The sequence below is a fragment of the Phyllopteryx taeniolatus genome, chromosome 16, assembly GCF_024500385.1.
Source record: "Phyllopteryx taeniolatus isolate TA_2022b chromosome 16, UOR_Ptae_1.2, whole genome shotgun sequence".
Lineage (NCBI taxonomy): Eukaryota > Metazoa > Chordata > Actinopteri > Syngnathiformes > Syngnathidae > Phyllopteryx > Phyllopteryx taeniolatus.
Window position 1 is genome coordinate 15,723,150 of NC_084517.1, and position 20,794 is coordinate 15,743,943.

General features: G+C 37.6%; 1 protein-coding gene across 2 annotated transcripts; it reads right to left on the reverse strand.

Annotated features, from left to right (window-relative positions):
• Positions 1 to 115: 115 nt before the first annotated feature.
• Positions 116 to 19,940, reverse strand: LOC133466514 (plexin domain-containing protein 1-like). 2 transcript variants are annotated; one of them, XM_061750302.1, is made up of 14 exons: positions 19,067 to 19,940; positions 12,490 to 12,596; positions 11,969 to 12,112; positions 8,106 to 8,175; positions 6,858 to 6,980; positions 5,446 to 5,564; positions 4,205 to 4,301; positions 4,045 to 4,140; positions 3,686 to 3,730; positions 2,881 to 2,962; positions 2,746 to 2,806; positions 1,357 to 1,465; positions 474 to 631; positions 116 to 398 (listed from the first exon to the last, which is right to left on the reverse strand). In XM_061750302.1, exons 1-14 carry the CDS (start codon positions 19,137 to 19,139, stop codon positions 282 to 284), a joined length of 1,401 nt encoding a protein of 466 aa, XP_061606286.1. In that variant the 5' UTR covers positions 19,140 to 19,940; the 3' UTR covers positions 116 to 281. The 2 variants fall into 2 exon arrangements, with proteins under 2 accessions (XP_061606286.1, XP_061606287.1); XM_061750303.1 differs by lacking the exon at positions 3,686 to 3,730 and having other exon boundaries at positions 19,067 to 19,934.
• Positions 19,941 to 20,794: the final 854 nt, after the last annotated feature.

The window sequence follows — 20,794 nt, forward strand, 5'->3', positions numbered from 1 at the left end:
TTTATAAGAATATTTAAATGGTATATACTTAAATGGGAATCTTGCATTAGACTTACCTAATGAAATTAACCTGGAAAATTTTAATGGTATTAAAGTCAGTGAAAGAACTCCCAAGTTGATATTTGTAGCTTTTATATGCAGATTCACCGATCCATACTTTGATTTGATTGTGTCTATTTATATTGCAAAACACAATAAAGTACTTTTTGAGCTTCAATTTAGCTTACTGGTGAATGGGAAAAAAACAACAATAATAGTCTAGGTTTGTATTTGTAGCTCCATCATGGTCCAGCTTCGACCATGCTGCTCCTCTCTTGAGCGTCTCCCTCAACTTCAGTGTAGCCAGGCTGCTGCTGCTGCTTGTGGAACTTCAAGGAGGGCCAGTAGCTATTGTGTCGCTGTAATAAAGAAAAGCATGAGAATGAAACAAAATGACAGCTGGTGTGCGACACACAGTGCAGTACAGAACTCACCTGGATGAAGTAAAGTGGCGATGTGGCAGTCGGGTGGCAGTAGATGTAAAGAGCCACAAGAGCCAGAGCCAGGAGTAAGACCAGAGCAGATGCGACACCCACCAAGACTGCTGTGTTAGCCCAACCAAAACTACTTCTAGGAATATCCCGCTCTGCATCTGCATGAAGAACGTTCTATTATGGGAGATGTATTATGTATTATTTTGGCGTGCCAAGCTTGTAGTATCATATTCAAAATGACCTGAGGCTGTAATGGCTGCCAAAGGTCCATGAAAGTATTGTGGAAGACTGATTGCTTACATAATTTCCGTTCTTATTTTTTGATTTCTAATAAATTTGCAAAAATGTCATTATTGATTGTTGTGTGTAGAATTTTAGGGAAAAAAGGAATAAATACATTTTTGGAAGAAGGCTGGAATATAAAGTGGAAAAAGTGAATACCAGCTTTTGGTCCCAAGGAAACCGGGGCGGAGCTCGGGCTACCAGGAAGTAGCCTGGAGGCTTTTCCTGCTGGTTTGGATGTGAAGTAGACCGCACCGCGGCAATACGGATTTGTCATTGTTGGACGGTCTGTTTGTATGTACAGTATATCTCATATAAATGAAGCATGTGAGGCTGTGCTATAATTTACTTTGAGGAAACATTTTTATTGTTAAACATTATTAAATAACAGGTTTCTTTCACTTTCAACCAACCTGCTCGCTCACAGAAACATTTTCAGAAATAGGCAGATAAGTAAAGATTTATTTGGTTGTGTAATTTCGGACTTGATGGGTGGGTGGAAACTCCAGACAAACAACTATTTATATACAAGCACTTAAAAAGTCAATTTTATATTAGATAGCCGCTTCAAATAACTTAATAAATAACTGATTGTCCTCACCATCACCATTGCAGTCATTTTGCAACACAGACGACAAGGTCACATTATACATTTCCGGTGTGATAGAACTCTCCTCCTCGGGGTAATCGTCACAATTGGTCCTTTTGCTCTGTTAAACCACACACAAAAACTATTAAATACACTCAGCAGCTACTTCATTAAATGGACAAGCCAATTAAATAACTGTATCCTAAATGCTGCTAATACTGAAAGCTATCCGTTCAACAATATGGTAGTCTGGTGGTTTTAGTTTGAACTGTTTCTATATTCTTGTATTAAATAAGGTAATTAAAATATTAGAAATGTTCAAGAGTATTATCAATGTTATGAGAATACAATTGTAATGTTTTTTTTCAACTTCATAAATGAAAAATGGCAACTTTTTTTCTTACAAAATAACTCTTGGAATATGTTGACTGCTATCACAATATCAATATTATTTTTTTTTAGTGTGGCACTAATACTCTTTTATAGAAAGAACAAGTAATTTTGGTTAAAAAAATATGCTTATCTTCATTTATTATGTAATATTTTGATCAGTTAAAATTAGATTAGGCACGTATGGAGGACTGTCATCAATGTAACAAGAATAAAGTTTTAATATTTTTAACTTTGTTCATGAAAAATGATGACATTCTTGCAAAATTATCTTGAGAATATGGCAACTCTATTATCATAATACTAGCATTCCTCATTTTCTTCTCAGTTTGGACTTAATACACATATGTAGAGGTCATTTTTGATCGATGTCCCTTAATTTTTCAATGAAAAATACACAGATCTTAAATAATTATCAAACATTTTCATCAAGTAAGATCAGCAAAATATTAGAAATGAAAAAATGACGATTATTACTGTTCTGAGAATAAATTAAAAAATGCAACTTTTTTTCACAAAAAATGATCACCTCTATTATCATAATAATGTTCCATTCATTATTTTCTTGTCAGTGTGGCCGTCGTACTAATTTGTCATTTTTGTAATTTTTCCTAAAAATAATGACAAATAAAACATAAATAAAATAAATTACAACTAATAATAAATAAATATCAAACATTTTCATCAAGTAAGATCAGCAAAATATTAGAAATGAAAAAAGACAACTATTACTGTTCTGAGAATAAATTAAAAAATGCAACTTTTTTTCACGAAAAATTATCACCTCTATTATCATAATAAAGCATCATTCATTATTTTCTTCTCAGTGTGGCCGTCGTACTAATTTTTCATTTTTGTCATTTTTCCTAAAAATTATGACAAATAAAACAAATAAAATAAATTGCAACTTTTATTTCACACAGCTTTTGCATTGGATCTAATTAGTGTGTGCAATTGTGCATTAAGAAGCGTCTGATGATGACTGAATAGACCAAAAGGAACATTCGTTACCTCTTCCGAGCAGCCAAAGTCCAACCATTCCTGCCTGTGTCGATCCATACCATCCGAACACCTAATACACGCTTTGTGTCGATTACTACTGTAATACGTGAGTGAGTGTACTGTGCGGCATGTTTATCTGCTCACCTCTGGAGTACATTACACCAACTGCAGTCAGAAGTCTGATTGGATGAGATGCAGCACTCACAGTTGTCGTGTTGTAGGCAGGCTAAGAAATAGGAGACAAGAACAAACTTAGTAGGCTAGCAAATGTTGTTAGTGTTGATGGAAGTAAATATGACAAAATGTTGGGGGGCGACTTTACCCTGCTGTAGCCCTGAATAGAGCACTTATCAAAATCGGAAAGACAATTTTAACAATACAAAATGTGAAGAACAGAGGTATTATTTATCATTGTTGATTGTTTGGTTAGTTAGTTAGCCCAACTACCTCCGACCTCACTCCAAAGGTCCCATCGAACTTCCCTAACTTAACATATAGCTGGACAAACAATCATAATGATGATGTTTCCTACAGTCCGACCAATGTGGCATTTTTGGGGACGATGACGATACCAATATTGGGGCCTAAAAAATCCTGACAAATAGGCTGATATCCGGTATATTGGCCGATAACCAAAATAGCGGCTGATCAATGAAATAAGAATATTAATATAGAAAGAATATATATATTCATTTTGCTTATAGAAAAAAACAAGTGACAAAACAACCTCTTTGTTTTTTTTCCCCTTTCTGGGATTTACTTTATTTCTCCTTATACCATTTTTTCCAGCACGAACGTCCATCAACTGCTACAGAAATAATAGCATTTTGTTTTCTTTTCAGCTGATGTTAAACTGAGTGTTTCGTCTTGGAAAAATGTCCCTTTTGTCAAACATCTACATTGACATGATCCTAAATACATTAACATTTCAAATGAGGAAAGCACATACTGCAACTCGGGTCAAAGGTTTTCAAGATGTCCACCAGGCATCTGTCTTGTCATGCAAAACAATGTGAAACTGATTGCTTCCAGCAGGAATTAAAGTTGCAAGTCTCTTTTTGAAAAATAATTAAAAAGTCACCAAATAACTAAGTTGGCAACGCTGACTATGCTTTTCTTAACTAGCTCCTCTCTGTTTGCAATCATGTTAGTGTTAGAGGTGCACATCAGCAGAAACTTGCTTTGAACTACAGAAGCTACAAAAAAAAATTGTATTAAGAAAAATCTGTTTTACGGAAAAACTTTAATTAATCCAAAAAACGATTAATCGCCCAACCCTAGTTACGGATTGTCAGTGTGTTGTCTTACTGGGCAATGGCATAAACTCCACCGCTGAGGAGTTGCTGATATTAACAGCGCCGACCTCGATCCGATGGTACTCGTATACCGTCTGCCTTTGTACGCCTGTGATTGAGAAAGATGTCACCATCATCGCAAGTTTGGCTGAAAAGGAACGACCGGCGCCAACCTTCTGACTGGGACGATGATGTGACCACGAAGGCATCAGACAGGCCAACCTTAACGGGTTGTTGAGCTAAACTGTTGTCACTGGGAGGGAGTGGTATCTGGAAGATGCTCAATGGTATGAGAAAACGGCATCCAAACATAAATAAGTGTGTTATAGTCTCACCTGGTGTCCAAGTCATGCAAATCAGAAGGAGCCACAATGAATTAATCGGGATGCACAACCTGTTTAATTCTTTACGTTCAATTTAATTGAGCTATCACTGTGTGTTTTTATACAGTACAACATTTTAAAGTGCTATTTTCCTTATTAATAATCACATTGCAAAATTATTTTATTTTTTGGGGGAGGCTGGAAAGGATTAATGGTATTTCCGGGCATTTCAACTGGGAAAGATATTTTTGAGTTACAAGCATTGTCGCAGGACAAATTAAACTTGTGTCTTAAGGCACCACTGTGCCAAATAATGCTTGAGTACTCCTTAAAATTGTTTTTCCCCCCCTCTTGTTCCTGCCTCTTGATGACCAACCTAAATAGCAACTATAACATGAAAAATACATTTTCAATCATCTTTTATTGGTATGATTTTGTCTAGGTCTTCTTTTTAAGTGTTAAAACACTTGCTTCATCAAAGATTTATTTTAAATACTAGTACTTGCGTTCTGTAGTTGTGTCATACACACAACTCTGTTACTAAAACTTCTTTAGCCATCTAGAGGATGGGGAAAAAAGTGAGCTCTCTTCTATTTTTCACATTTATTGATATTTTCAACTGTAACGGAGTGTGTCACTCAAACAAACGCAATCCTGTACCTCATATTATCGAAAAACTACAAAATATCATCTATTTAAAAATAATGTAGTTAAGTTTGTTCTTGACCAGTTAGTATCGCAGCTAACACTGCTAACATGTACGCTTAAGTAAAATGCTAACATTAGCATTGATTTGCAACTTTGTTACTGTATTAGAGTAATACTAAAATAAAATTAGTATTGAAACGATAAATGTTCTTTTATTTAATGGGAAATGATTTATACAGCAATATTTTTAACATGGATATTTTTCAGGAGCTTGAGTGTCTGTAACACAGCAAATTGTCATATGGCAATTAAAATATAAAATGTGTACTATTAATGTTTGACTCAAATAATATTTTTTTTATTTTTTAGAAAATGAAACAAAACATTCTCAAACAAACACTAGTGCCTAAATCGCCCTCCAATTCTGGAATGACACTTCTTACGTCTTTGTAACTGAAGGAGATGCTTCCTGTCCTGTAGAGTGCGGCTTGGAAGGTGAAGGCCCCCGCCGACTCTTTGCCCAACAGTCGTACCCGCTCCCACTGGACCACAAACACCTCACCTGAAGGAATCAAGCACAATATCAAAGCTCAACCCCACCAAAATCCGCTCAGTCGTGCACCCTGGAAAGTGGGAAAAAAATTTGCCCCCGACATCAGTTTCACTAATCATCACAAAAGTGGGTGGACATGTCCCTCAACACAGGACGCTCAAAAAAAAGTATCAAGGATCCATGTCTGAAATTTAACAGGAAATCAGCCATTTTAATTTGAAGTAGCTATTTTGGGCAGATTTCCTCAGTAACACACCCTGGAAAATAAAAAGAAAAAAAACCTCTGACACTAGTTTCACAGATTGAAATGAAACTGTGTGGACATCTTCACCAAGACAGGATTCACAAAAACGACTCAAGGACCCAAGCCCAAAATTGAACAGGAAGTTGGCCATTTTCGTTTGAAGCAGCCATTTTGGGAAAATTTCCTCCGTCGTGGACCCTGGAAAGTTAGAAACAAAAATAGCCTGCAATACCAGTTTCACTAATCGACACGAGACTGACTGGACATGTTCATCAAGAGAGGGCACACAAAATGTCTGAAATTGAACACTAAGTCAGCCATTTTGGACAAATTCCAGGGCAAGTACTTTGACGACTTGCTACATGGGAATTTGCCCAAATGATCCTGAAAATGCATACATTTTCACCAGAATACACATCCATCCATCCATCCATCCATTTTCTGCGCCGCTTCTCCTCACTAGGGTCGCGGGCGTGCTGGAGCCTATCCCAGCTATCATCGGGCAGGAGGCGGGGTGCACCCTGAACTGGTTGGCAGCCAATCGCAGGGCGCATACAAACAAACAACCATTCGCACTCACAGTCACACCTACGGGCAATTTAGAGTCTTCAATTTATGCATGTTTTTGGGATGTGGGAGGAAACCGGAGTGCCCGGAGAAAACCCACGCAGGCACGGGGAGAAAATGCAAACTCCACACAGGCGGGCCGGGGATTGAACCCCGGTCCTCAGAACTGTGAGGATGACGCTCTAACGAGTCGTCCACCGTGCCGCCCAGAATACACATACTTTCAAAAATTGTTCACAATTTTTTGTTGGGGATGAGCTCTGATAAGGCCATTTAGAATAAGAATAAACAAAGCGATTCAAAGATAATATAATAAATGAAATGTTAGTGAAAATTATGTACAGTAAACCATGGACTTACTGTATATATAAATTCTAAAAATAAATTATGATATCAATATTTTTTTTAAAATACAAAGAATGAAACTGACACAGAGTGTCTTAAATTTGTGCTGGCAGGTGCAATGAAATGTAATGATAATTGCACTGTACCGTTATCCATGTACTGCACTTTAGACTCTTTGGAGTGGCTGGGGTCAAAATTAGCCATCAGTGGTGCAATGTACTGTGTGGACGTCAGCATGCGGTGGGTGAGCTCACCGGTGAAGATAAAGCCTAAATATGAGCAGAAACACCAAAATACTTCCAATTAGGGTTGTGCCGGTACACATATTCATATTCAGATTTTTCAGGTAGAGGACAGGAAGTATTACTGCCACGCAAACAACAAACACAGTGAAGCGCAGTCTGTGCCTAGCGGATGACATGGCAAACTTATTAACTTGTGTGTGTATGAATGTGAATTTCTGTATTTTTTTCTCTCTCTCTCTCTCTCTCTCTCTCTCTCTCTCTCTCTCTATATATATATATATATATATATATATATATATATACTGTGTGTATAAAACAATCATTTAGACTGATCAACCTGTTACCCCTACACTCGTCTAAAAAAACTTCCCTAAAAAGAACAGATTTGAGCTACTTGAAATTATTAAATGTTGTACAGCATATTTAGTCTTTATAGTTCAAATTGTTAGTGTTTCACTTGTCTTCAGCATTCATTTCCTAAAAAGGAGACAAACTACAGTTGTATTTTCCCAAAATGAAAAATTTAAGTGGGTAGATATTATTAATTATTGTACAGAATAGTTAGTTTATATTCTTCAAACTGTTAGTGCTGCACTTGTCAGCATCGTTCATTAACTGATGAGAAGACAAACTTTGATGTTGCACTTTTCTAAAATGAAAAGTTTTAAGCTGGTAGACTGTATATATTATTCTCATTCTATTTTATTGTTCAGTTTGACTTGTCTGCATTGTTCCTAGAAAGAAGCAACTATTGATGTTGCGCGTTCCTAAAAAGAAAATATTAAAGATGTTATATATTCTTAAATGGTTATATTTTTATTTTAATGTATACATTATATAGTTTATTTGACAACTTTTCATTTATTGGCGACTTTACTGCCAGCATTTTACAGTTTTTTTTCTAATCAAAATTGTGGTTCTCTTTACACAAAAGAAAAGCTCTCTTTCTGGAACGGAACTATAATCTTAAACCCAAGATATGTACCGAACTCAGATTCTTTTTGTCGTACAGTTACACCCTCACGTCTGCTAGCACCATGGTTAAAAGTACTGGACCCCTATAAGTGAATCTAGAGGAATTCCACACAGTCGATTTGGCTGTGTTTGGCAAACCGTTCCAACCCTACACCCCAAAGATGTTCAACCTACCTCCTGTTGCTATGGTAACCTGCCTAAGGTAATGTCCATAAAAGGGGAAGTCGAACGACAGGGCAACTTTCTGCAAATGAAAAACACACACCAGTCACTTTATGAGGCACAACCGAACTAATCTAATGACATCCAGTACAAGAACCATGAAAAAGGACCTTATTTGCAACAAAACATGAAAAACAGCAATGCAAAATGCAACCAATAAAAATACATTGTTAAATGAAATCCTTGTTGACAGTGTCTGTCAAAAGTGAACCTTATTATCTCTACAAAGGCAGTTACTGTAGCTTAAGTGGGGTACACACACGCACACACACACCAACACACATGCATACACACACACACACACATGCACACAAACACTGAAAATCGGACGTATTTGAGCCTTTTTTCTCTCTTTCGGTCAAAATCAGCAAAGGTACGATTATTGGATACCTCTAAATGATTATCCTGAGCAATTATCTGTGTGGCTTGTCTTAACAGTGAATTTGTCCCCCTGAATTTGTCTCCCTGATCTCCCCGGTAAGTCCTGATATTCATGAATTTTAAACTTGTTCAATATTCACAATGGCAAATAAAGAATATTTATCTCGAGTACACCACTCACTATAAGGCAGTAAGAACACATATGCTGATTCTTTTTCTTGAGCAGTTTAAAAATGGGTTAAGATGTTCAAAATCGCTATGTACATATGTAACCAATTTTAACACACCCCACATCAACAGATAATCAACCAGGATGATCTTTCACATAAATCTGAAAATCAGGCCATTGCTGACTTTAAAGAGGGAAAATGCTCAAATTTGTCCCAATTGTATGTGTGTATGTATGTGTGTACTTAAGGGTTTGCAATCATAACTATTGAACAGGTTTAACATTTATGTTTGTTAGGCCGACCATTTTTTTGAGCAGATCTGGAAGGAAAAATCAATCTTAATAAACCCCACACCACAGGATAATTGCTCAGGATAATCTTCAAGAAACCTGCGACGATCGGGCATTTGTTGACTTTGATCGCAAGGGATGGAAAATAGTCTAATTTAACCCGATTCTCATATGTGTGTACCTGCTTAAGATGTTAAAAAGCAGTATATATACATTTTATCCATTTTCTGAACCGCTTATCCTTACTTTTTTTTTTTTTTTCAAAAAGTGAGTGTCTTCAAGGTTCCCAACTGCACCCCATTAGCTGGGCTACAGAAAATATTTGCGAACCATATATCAACGCAAAATATGTTTCCTCCTAAGTCTGATGCAACATTTGGAGTTATTAAAAATAATGGAAGCGAAGACAGCACTGTGCGGCGTGGTATCAGGTCACCGAGGTTAGTGGGCAAGAACCCAAAAATAGATTCATTTTCAAGACAGCAGAGGGGATAAACAAGACTGGATCAGGCTGTTATCAAAAAAAGCTTTTTAAAGACGTTTTAACACAGCGGTGGTCAAAGTATGGGCCGCTGGCCAAATGCGGCCCCCTCTGTCCTTTCATTCAGCCCATGGAGCATTAACTCTATCAAGAGATGTTGTGTGAAGTTGTTTATCAATAAGCGCGAGAAACATGAATGAAGTCTCCACTGATCAGTGCGGTTGTTGAAATTGTAATTTCGCAATCACAGCATGCATGACGTCACTCCTGTCGGCTGCAAATGTTAATGTACGCGTCTCTCGCTTCACTTCATTTTAGCACCAGCTTTCGTCCCTCTCCATAGCTCATATTCAATTCATATCACATATCATAGACAAAGGGTTAATTCAAATGTATTCAGGTTTTATTGTTGCATTATTTTTTTATTAAAACAAGTGTTTAATTGATTTCTTGAGAGAAATATAAGTACATTAAACAATTTTACATTGAAAATATTTCAAATGTATCTTATTAAATTATTTAATTGATTAACTACAGTTACATTAATTATGAATAATAGTTAAAATGGGAATGAATTATTATTTTGTGATTTAAATAAATAAAATTATATGTGAATAATATGCGGCACAGTGAGCGACTGGATAGCATATCTGCCTCACAGTTCTGAGGACACGGGTTCAAATCCGGCCCTCCCTGTGTGGAGTTTGCATGTTCTCCCTGTGCCTGCGTGGGTTTTCTTTTGGTACTCGGGTTTTCTCCCACATCCATTGTAGGTTAATTGGAGACTCTAAATTGTCCATAGGTGTAAATGTGAGTATGAATAGTTGATTGTTTATGTGCCCTGCGATCGGTTGGTGACTAGTTCAGGGTGTACCCCACCTCTCGCCCGAAGATAGCTGGGATAGGCTCCAGCGCACCCGTGACCCTAGTGAGGATAAGCAGTGTGGAAAATGGATAGATATAAATAATAAAATACAAAAATCTTAGCAAATTAAACAATTTTATATATACATTCAACATTTTAAAAATATATATTTAATCAAACAGTTGGTTAATTATGACTAAATTAATTAGGAATTATGTTTTAAAATGGGATTTTTTAAATAAAAAAGGCAAAAATAGATTATTTTAGATATACATTTTTTTTTTTTAAAGTTCTACAAAAATATGGATAGTCTGGCCCATCTGTCTCTTTTAAAAACCAAATGTGACCCTTGACCACAGAAGTTTGCCCACTGCTGCTTTAACAACTATGAATTTTGCACTGATCAAATGCAACATGTTCTCCGTGAATCAACACTTTGACTCCCCTGACAATATGACTTCATGATCCACACTGAATTTCTCTGGCCTGCTTTTTTTCCCATATCTGTTTTGTCTCTTTGTAACTGCTGCACAGATGAACACGCATGACAAATGACTTTTGCAATCAAAAGGGATCATAGTCCGTGTGTTAAAGTGTGTGTTTACTGCCAACACAAACATGAAACTGACAGGTTTTGGCCTCTCAAGCTCAACAGCTGTATATGTCTGTTATTAAACCAAAAGTCACACACACTGTCGTATATTTGTGTGTTGTGCCTTCAAATGGCGTGGCTGATTGAGTGCCATCTATCTCAATGTGTAGCCCACACTCCAGTCTCTCTCCCCGCCAGGCACAGCATCTGTATTTCTTTAGCAGTTATGTTCCGAAAGCTTCGTAATAACACAATCACTTGCGCTTTTCACTTTCTTGGGAGCCATACTGGGGGTTAATTTGCAGCAAAAAAAAAAAAAAAACTAACAAAGATTCCTGAAATATGTTACGGGCGGAGAGAATCGCTGTGTGAGACAAAGCACAACTGAACGGATGTCAGAAAGCATAGTTTGTGAACCAAAGTAACATTTGTCCCACAAATTTGTTTGTAAACTGATCTATTAGTGAAGTGAGGTTTCATGAACAAGTTTCAGCTTATTTCCTCCATTTTTTTTCACTTTGTGGAGTGCTGGAGAGTCTAAAGCGCACTCATCATAGCGCAAGTCATTGCTCGCAAGTCAAGGCAAAAAAATCGTCCAAGCGAAGGGTTGTATCTCAAAACACTCCTAATACTGTGCTTAAAAATAGGAAAAAGTACTGCAATTAAAATGCAGTGCACATTAAAATTCATTTTTATCTAAATAAAAAAACAAAAAGATTAAAAACAAATGAATTGTATTTAAAAGTCGAACACAGCTCATCTGTACTTAGGCTACTTTCTTTATTGTGTCTAATCATTTTAAATGCAGTTGCAAACTTTTTAAAAAGTCTAAATTTGTATCTCCTTTAATCTTCTTGCTATCAGTTTGAAATGATATTTTCATTCATTCTATTATGTTTGATTGTATTACACGTTCTAAACGTATTTTATTTTGTATTTTAATTCAGTCATGCTTTTATATACCACCAGAGGGAGCCTGCATACCACACTTTGAGAATCACTGTGGTAGATGGTGTTTTTTACGTGTAAGACTCACAGCGGCCTGCTGGTAGGAATTGGACAAAATGCCGTGCACTCGGACTTGGCCGTGCCCGGGGTCGCTCATGTCCACCCACAGCTCCCGCGCTCTTTGGTCCTCGGGACCCAGGCGCCGCCACGTGTAATACTTGCCGCCGTCCTCCTGACAAAACAACAGCCTGGAATGAAGTCGTGGTGTACTGCAGTACAATGTGCCTTCCAAAAGAGGATCGTGTATAACTCCAACTAAAACAAATTAACCACTGACTATTACATAGAGTTACTTGTAGTGCATGATACTGCAGGATTTGGTATCATTTGGTGTCGAACTGCTGTCTGTTGGGAAGTGAGTTGAGTGGAGTTCCCTGCCACCATACAGCGTTCGCATCTCAGATTTTTGCTCTCAAAAAAATAGCAAATTAAGTCGCTTGTGTCTCAAGGCACCAATCTATATGAACAGTATGTATCCATCCGTCTCATTACACTGGTATCCATCGATATTAATATTACAGTGGTACGGATATTACTGCTCACACTTACCACCACACTTGTCTTATTGTTTGTCAAGATGTCGATGAACAGTCCTTTGTCCAGAATGGCCCTGCGTGTCCTGGCATGTCCCTCTGAGATGACATTGTAGCTATCCTCTGCCCAAAACACACATTAAACAGGTTAGTTTTAGTTTTACATCAAACAACATTGACATAGGACAACACAAAGATCTTGCAAACAATCCTGTAACACTTTGGCAAGCAAACAGAGATTTTGTGTAAAAGCTGTGCTTCAAACCACATATTTGAAGTATGCACCAGTCCAGGTTTACATGTCACACACTAATGATTACTTTCTAGTTGATGCAGGAGGTTAATTTTAGCAGCGACACAGTGTGGAAAACACATGCAGGAGCGAGAACCCGCAAACATTTTGAGCCTTGCACAACCTCAGACGCAGACTGAGTCATAACATACCAAAACAGTATCCAAAAGCGAAATTAGACAATACAGTAGAGAGCCTGTGCACACTTTCAAAACTAACTATAAAATATGATAAAATTAATGCAGTAGGACAATAAATTCTCTGTTAAACCATTTAATAGCGCTCAAGTTTGCTAAATCTCTAACATAAGATGCAGTAATGTGACTGTGAAGCCATAGAAGTGTATTTAATCATTAAATACACATATTTTCCCCTTCGCGACATACATTATATGTATATAATGTTACATCATTCGGTAAAATGGATGCATGGATGAAAATCCTCTTTGTGGCCGAAAGTTTAAACCACATTAAATTACATGAAATTAAATAATTATCTTTGCTTTTGATTATTATCGTGTTTAAGCAACTGATGGATGACTATACAGGAGTTTTGTAATCAGAAATCAAGGGGAAAAAAAGTGGGAACTTTGCATTTTATCACAGCTAATAATGCTGACTCAAAAGTGACAAAAATGCAGTTACCTTCCACATTTTGAGCCAACATTCTAACAAAACAGGTTTGGGCCACTTTAAATGACGTTGCAGGTCGTAATTGGCCCGCGCGCCTGGAGTTAACTCATTCCGGGTGCGTGCTAATGACGTCACATGGGTGAATCTCTATAAATGAGACGCCCGCGCGTCCTCTTCCTTGCGGAGTGTGTTTACTAACCCTAAATCAGTTGTGCTTTCCGTACTGAACGTTTGCTGTTTTCTTTCCTGGGCTTTCAGCAAACTACGGGAGGCTACCCAGGAAACGATTAAGAGCCAAAATTAGAGCGAGGGGGAGAAAAAAAAAGCCCAGAGAGCTGCACTCCGCCGCGTTCAGGTCCCCGTCGGAAAGCTCCGCCAATGTGCGCCGTGGTCAGCCAGGCTGCCGCGAAGAGTTCGCCTCTGCTAACTTTGTCGGCGGGGAGGATTGATGTCGACTGAACAGATTAACCTGAGCGGGGGCAACACCGCCGAACCTTTCAATGGTCCGGTTCTGGCGCCTAAACTCAAACATTTTAACTGCAACAAAAGCCTCCAGCGGCGTTGGCTATCGCATTGGTGCTAGTTAGCTTGACGTAGCTGTTAGCACCGCAACAACTGAGCTAAAGTTCACTTGAGTGTTATTTCCAAATACTTTTACGCATCGTTTCAAGTGACACACTCCAGTTCTACGTTTCAACAATTCATATAGTGTTTTTTTTTGTCCTTAATGGTCAAAATTTGTTGAATTTCCTACACCGATTGAAACAGAAAATGGCTGATGTCGTGGCTTGAAGCACATTACCCAAAGCTGCCTGCTTGGTGCAGTCTTACATGTTTTTTTTTTTGTAACAAGTTAATGCCTATCAAACCCACCTTAGTCTTATTTTCAACACTTATTCTAATTCAAAAAGGAGAAAAAAAATTATTTAATGGTCTCGCTGCCAATACTAATATTGTTTAGTAGAATGCTGCTTTTTTTGTGTGTGGTTTTGTTTGATCATGAGCTAAACATATCACGCACAAGCAGTGTTTTTTTTTTTAAATTATTTATGCCAAAAGTACCTTAATGTAAGGGGATTTTCCGAATTAATTTATAATCCCACCATTAATGTATTTTTCTTTAATCGTTCCTAACCTAAAAATCCAATCTAATAATTTATGAAGTAGAATGCTCTTGTTTTTTGTGGTTTAGCGACTACACACTGAAAGCCCGATGAGCTTCTAATGTGTTAACATTGTGCGGGACACTTGATACTTGATACCAATGTCACACCTATTTAAACATTAAAATCCAAAACTGATAATTGGTGGCTTGATGCAATATAGAACTGTCAGTGTGTGGAGTCTAGCTCATATATCATGATTAAATGTGTAACCATTAAACATGGATCCACCTTGTTATGGCATTCATGATGTAAGAGTGCGTGCAGATGTTGAACATAAAGTTGAGCCTTCCAGTCAGTTGATTAAAATAAAATGCTGAGGCGCTCAATATATTTGACAGCCTTCCAATTGGATTTAAAAAAAAATAATACACACACACTGGGCGGTGGATAAGTCCACAGAATCTGGAATCTATGGTGACACAGAAGAGTGATGATAACACTGGTCAACAATAAATGTATTGTCTAAGGTTTTTTGGCCTAATTAGGACAAATTTGATGCACTGAATCCAAATATTACATTGTTTTTGCTCAATTAGGTTGTTCAATGTTTTGAACTATGACCACTTTTACATTTTTTTTTTTTGTATGAGTATTTTCACGTTATATCAGGAGTTCTCAACCTGGTGGTGAAGGTGGCTCAAAGCAGTGTCCTGCACAAACTATGTAAGCGGGTGATTTTTTTCTCTGGCCATTCCAGTTGGGGCTGTGCTCGAGTTGGGTGTGTCCTCCCTCTCTGGAGGAACGGCCATGTGGTGATATTGTGGTTGGGCGGTGGTTGCTCCAAAAAGAAGTGATGGAGGTCAGATGTCCTTCTCGAACATCTGTGGCATCATTTAAAATCACACGGCCTCCACACGATCCTTAACCTCAAGGGTGTAAAAAAAAACAACTACATAATGTCCAATCAGCAACATTTAGCGCTTGTTTTCCTTCTGGTGACTGACAGAGGACAGTTATACAGTATGTAGACACTGCAGATGTAAGTTCTACCCTCAAAAACAAAAAAAAATCTAATTTTACGAGGATAACTTTTGTAGTACTTTGCTCTATACAAGTACAAAGACAAATTAACCGCTGCATAATACAACTGAAATACAGTGGCGTCTTGAGATACGTGTTTAATTCCTTATATTTCGAAACACTCCACATAACCTGCAAACAAAATGCAATAACAAAACACAACTGTACCTAAGGTATTGTCTTTCTTTGTTCTTCCTTGTTGTTCTTCTGTGGGCGGTTAACAAACTACCTTAATAGTGCATTACTGCCACCAACTGGTATTGTCCTTCCACTGCAAGGAAGCCAATGTGAATTGATGGTGGCTGGATGCGCTCGTTTTTTGATTAACACTACTATATTTTAACATTGGTCATTATCTATTTCCCAGAAAACTCTTCCAGTTGTTCGGCTGTGGAAGTTCCACTATACAGTACGTCCATTCCAGAACATTGATAAAGTATCTTGTCTATGGATTTTGGCCCTGGAATGGGTTTTCACTGTCATAGGAATTTATAACACGGCCTAAAGGGAGCAGCTCTGTCTACAGGATGAAGATGAGCGATGTACTGATTTTAGAAAGCAAAACATCACTCTTCACGTTCTGATGAAACTAAATCACGTGAGGATGTGATTTCAGCTTTCTGATAACAAAAATCAATCCTAGTAAGGCAGTCCAAGCCAAATCCACTGCCAATAGCATTACTGTTTCCTATCATAAGAAACAGTGCAATTACAGTGGTACCTTGACATACAGTCAGGTCCATAAATATTGGGACATTGACACAATTATCTTTTTGGCTCTAAACACCACCACAATGGATTTAAAATGAAACAAACAATATGTGCTTTAACTGCAGGCCTTCAGCTTTAATTTGAGGGTATTTAGATCCAGATCAGGTGGACGGTGTAGGAATTACAACAGTTTGTATATACAATATATGCCCCCCCCCCCCTTATAAAGGACCATAATGGGACAAAGGAACAATCATAAATCAAGCTTTCACCTTTTAATGCTTGTTTACAAATCCTTTGCAGTCAAGTACATTCTGAAGTCTGGCACGCATAGACGTCACCTGACGTTGGAATTCATCCCTGCTGATGCTCTGCTAGGCCTCTACTGCAACTGTTTTCAGTTCCTGTTTATTGTTACTTGGGGCATTTTCCCTTCAGTTTTGTCTCCGGCAAGTGAAATGCATGCTCTATCAGATTCAGGTCAGGTGATTGACCTGGCCATTGCATAACATTCCACTTCTTTGCCTTAAAAAAAACTATTTGGGTCATTGTCCATCAGCACTCTGAAGAGCCGTACTGAAAAATTCTTTCCCAACTAGAGAAAAACCCTTCAACAACAGTTCAATAACACTCTCCAGCAGGTAGGTGTATTTGTGTCAATGACAAGGCTTCACCAGAGTGAATACAGAGGGTGTAAACCATTGGTAAGCCTCAAAAACAGGAAGGCCAGATTAGAGTTTGCAAAACAACATCTAAAAAAGTCTTTACAGTTTTGGAACAACATCCTATGGACAGATGAGACAATGATTAACATGTATCAGAGCGATGGGAAGAGAAGAGTATGGGGAAGGAAAGGAACTGCTCATGATTTTAAACATACCACTTCATCAGTGAAGTTTGGTGGTGGTAGTGTCATATATACAAACCTGTAATTCCTACACTGTTCACCTGATTTGGATGTAAATACCCTCAAATTAAAGCTGAAAGTCTGCAGGGAAACCACATCTGGTTTGTTTAATTTCAAATCCATTGTGGTGGTGTGTAGTTGAGAATTGTGTCAATGTCCCAATATTATGGACATGACTGTATGAGTTCAATTCGTTCCGCATGACCATCTCATGTTTGCGCTCGCATGTCAAAGCACAACATCGTCCGAATGACGAATGTTCGTATCCTGAAAAACTTGAAAGTCGCGTCACTCGTATCTTCACGGCACCACTAGAGTGTCAAACTTAACTTTCAACATTTATGGCATTTCAGAAAGTTAAAATATGACTTGGAACATGGCCTGTACACTTATTACATGTTTTATGATGACAACAGGACCCTGGAATGGATTATCTCTATTTCTATTATTCCCGATGGGAAATTTGACTGTGTTCTATTTTGGAAGTTGAACTAAATGTTTTCTTAAACTTCCAGCACAAGTGCATGCTGCATGAAGTCAAAATGAACTTTTGCATAGGATAAAAGTCAAACTATTCCGTCTGGATCGGCTTCAAGGTCTTTGAAGCACAAACATTTCAGCTAGCCTAATCAGTCATTAGAGGAGGAACAGTTCACGTTTGTTCATTTTGGCTTGCATCTACAGACGGGACTCTATAATTGAGTTTCTACGTAATTGTAAGCGATGGGACAGATAAGGGTAAAAGAAACAGACGCATTAAAAATCATATTTCAAGTGTTTTCTCATTGGACGTCTTTGTGCTTTTTTTGGGTGCAATTGGCACCGCTGTCTTAACTACATATGTCCTCTGTCCAACAGAGTGAATAAGAAGAGTCCAATTCTAATTTTAAACCAGGCTGTTTTGCAGCTCGCTTGCTTGTGGAATGTTAATTTTGTTCGACACTAATTTTGTTGCAAACTGCATGTAAAAAAAATAAGTTATTTTACACTGAATATCCAGCTTTGCAAAATCTTCAAATAGCAATAAAAGACACAAACCCATTAAGACCGAGTGTTTATAGTTTTTACGTCTTAATATTGACAGTATTACTGTCAAGAATTGTCATATTATAATATGGTACAGTTATTAATGATTACGTCACTGTCAGGCAGCTTCAAAAGGGTGAGTAGTTTTAATTTATTTTAGTCTTATGTTGTTTCATTAAACAGCAGTTAAAACCCGTGTAAACTGAATTCAGATATTTGTTTCTAAATACATTCTACAGGTTTGAAGATAATTGCTTAAAATGTGCAAAGGCTGAGAACTATGTATTACTCAATTGTGTAAAACTGTTTCAGTTTCCCTGATCTTACTAACAAAGGATTGTGTCAGGTGTCATCAAAGGTGGAGTCGTTTTACTTTATTTTAGTTTTATTTCGTTGTATTGTGCACAGTATGCTGATTAAGAATCCAAAATGAGACATTTTATGATTTTTTTCCCCACAATTTAAAACATTTCCTGTGTTTTCATAAGAGATCTCTACTTTATATACAGTGCCTAACTTGTTTTTACACTTGTGAAACTTATGTGTTTAGCAAACTGGATGCGAAAGAAGTCACGTTTTGCACTCAAATTGAACTTTGCAACATGTTTCAATGCAGTAGTGTAGTTGTGCGTAATCCCATGCATGAAGACCTTAAAAGTGTTTTATATATTTTTTTACATATTAATATTAACGGTGATTGGCTTAATTTTACACCTGTGTTTATGTATACTATAAACTTGGATGTGAAAATCCAGTAGAGTTTAAAATATCAACAGAATGCACAAACCCATGCAAAGACATATCATAGAAAGAAGTGTGGTCTCAATGCAAATCCTCACCTGTGGATGAAACCTCCGCCAAGGCTTTTTGGGAGAGACAGAGCAAGATCATCACCAAACGGAGAAGCATCATGTCATTATGGGAAAATAGCAGCACAATGTAGACGAACTTCTTCTTCCTGCCTTCACTGACTGACTCTATTTTCAACTTGCTCCACGCGCCACCCTGCTACTCTACACTCCTCCCTGGGGCCGATCATTCATAACCACAGCAACAAGAACGGACACCGGGATCACCTGCCCACACATCAACAAGGCTAATTCCATTCACATAATCAATTGTGTTAATTTCAACAAACATGCCGTACAACTGATTTCTTTTTTTTTACATTTTATTGGATGCAACAGGATCATGAGTTTGATAACATTATTCATTTTTTCTCTTATTTATTGTGCTTATTTTTCATGTTGTTTTCAAATACAGAATGTTGAGGACAATTTATAAATGTTATTATAATTTAAATAAAATAGTAAAATAAAAAATAATAATGACTAAAATAAAGATGCTTTTTTTATTGTATTAAAGAATAACATGAATTTCTGGTTGACTTATATATGGACAGTGGACATAAAAAGGCTGCACACCCCTGGTCAAATGCCAGATTTTGGGGATATGAAATAATGAGACCAGGGTAAATCATTCCAAAACTTGTACAACAATTATTGAGACCAATAACCTGTACAAGTGAATTGAAAACAACTTTAATCTTTTCAAGAGGGGAAGTAAAAAATAATCAACTGAGATAATGTGGTTGCACAAGTGTGTACACCCTCTTATAACAGCAAATGTGGCTGTGTTCAGAGTTAACCAATCGCATTCAAACTCATGGTAAAGGGGAGTAATCACACAAATGCTACCATTTAAAGTGCCTCTGATTCACCCCAAATAAAGTTCAGATGTTCAAGTAGGCTTTTCTTGACAACTGTGGGCCTGTGAAGCCCTTTGAGACTCTTGAAAATAAACTTGATTTGACTTATTTGTTTGTAAATTCTGTTTTTATTTTATGATTGATATACATTGTTCTTGAGGGCCTCGAATGGCGCTTACAAATAAAATGCATTATCCATCCATTTTCTGAGCCGCTTCTCCTCACTTGGGTCGCGGGTGTGCTGGAGCCTATCCCAGCTGTCATCGGGCAGGAGGCGGGGTACACCCTGAACTGGTTGCCAGCCAATCGCAGGGCACATACAAACAAACAACCATTCGCACTCACAGTCACACCTACGGGCAATTTTAGAGTCTCCAATTAATGCATGTTTTTGGGATGTGGGAGGAAACCGGAGTGCCCGGAGAAAACCCATGCAGGCACGGGGAGAACATGCAAACTACACAGCCGGGACCGGGGATTGAACCCGGGTTAAAATGCATTATTATTTTTATAAAAAAATGTTTTTGCCTTACCCTGACTGATACCTTTGCGCAATGAAATCCCTCTGATGCTGTGGAAGCTCTCTATGGACCATGGCTTGTGCTGTAAGATATGATGACAAAAATGTCAAGAAAAGTATATAAGAACATCAATCCATCCATTTAGGTACAGGTACACCCTGAACTGGTCTCCAGCCAATCACAGGGCACATATAAACAAACAACCATTCACACTCACATCTAAGGACAATTTAGTCTTCAATTAACCTTAATTTTTTTGGAACATGTGAGGAAACCGGAGTAGCCTAGCAAGAGAAAACCCACGTAGGCAGAGGGAGAACATCTGAAGTTTATTTGGC

Coding starts and splice junctions, on each gene's coding strand:
- LOC133466514 (XM_061750302.1), bottom strand. CDS start 19,139: ATGATGCTTCTCCGTTTGGTGATGATCTTGCTCTGTCTCTCCCAAAAA. Junction 12,113..12,489: donor ACAATAAGACAAGTGTGGTG/GTAAGTGTGAGC, acceptor TTGTTTTGTCAG/GAGGACGGCGGCAAGTATTA. Junction 8,176..11,968: donor ATTCCTACCAGCAGGCCGCT/GTGAGTCTTACA, acceptor TTTCATTTGCAG/AAAGTTGCCCTGTCGTTCGA.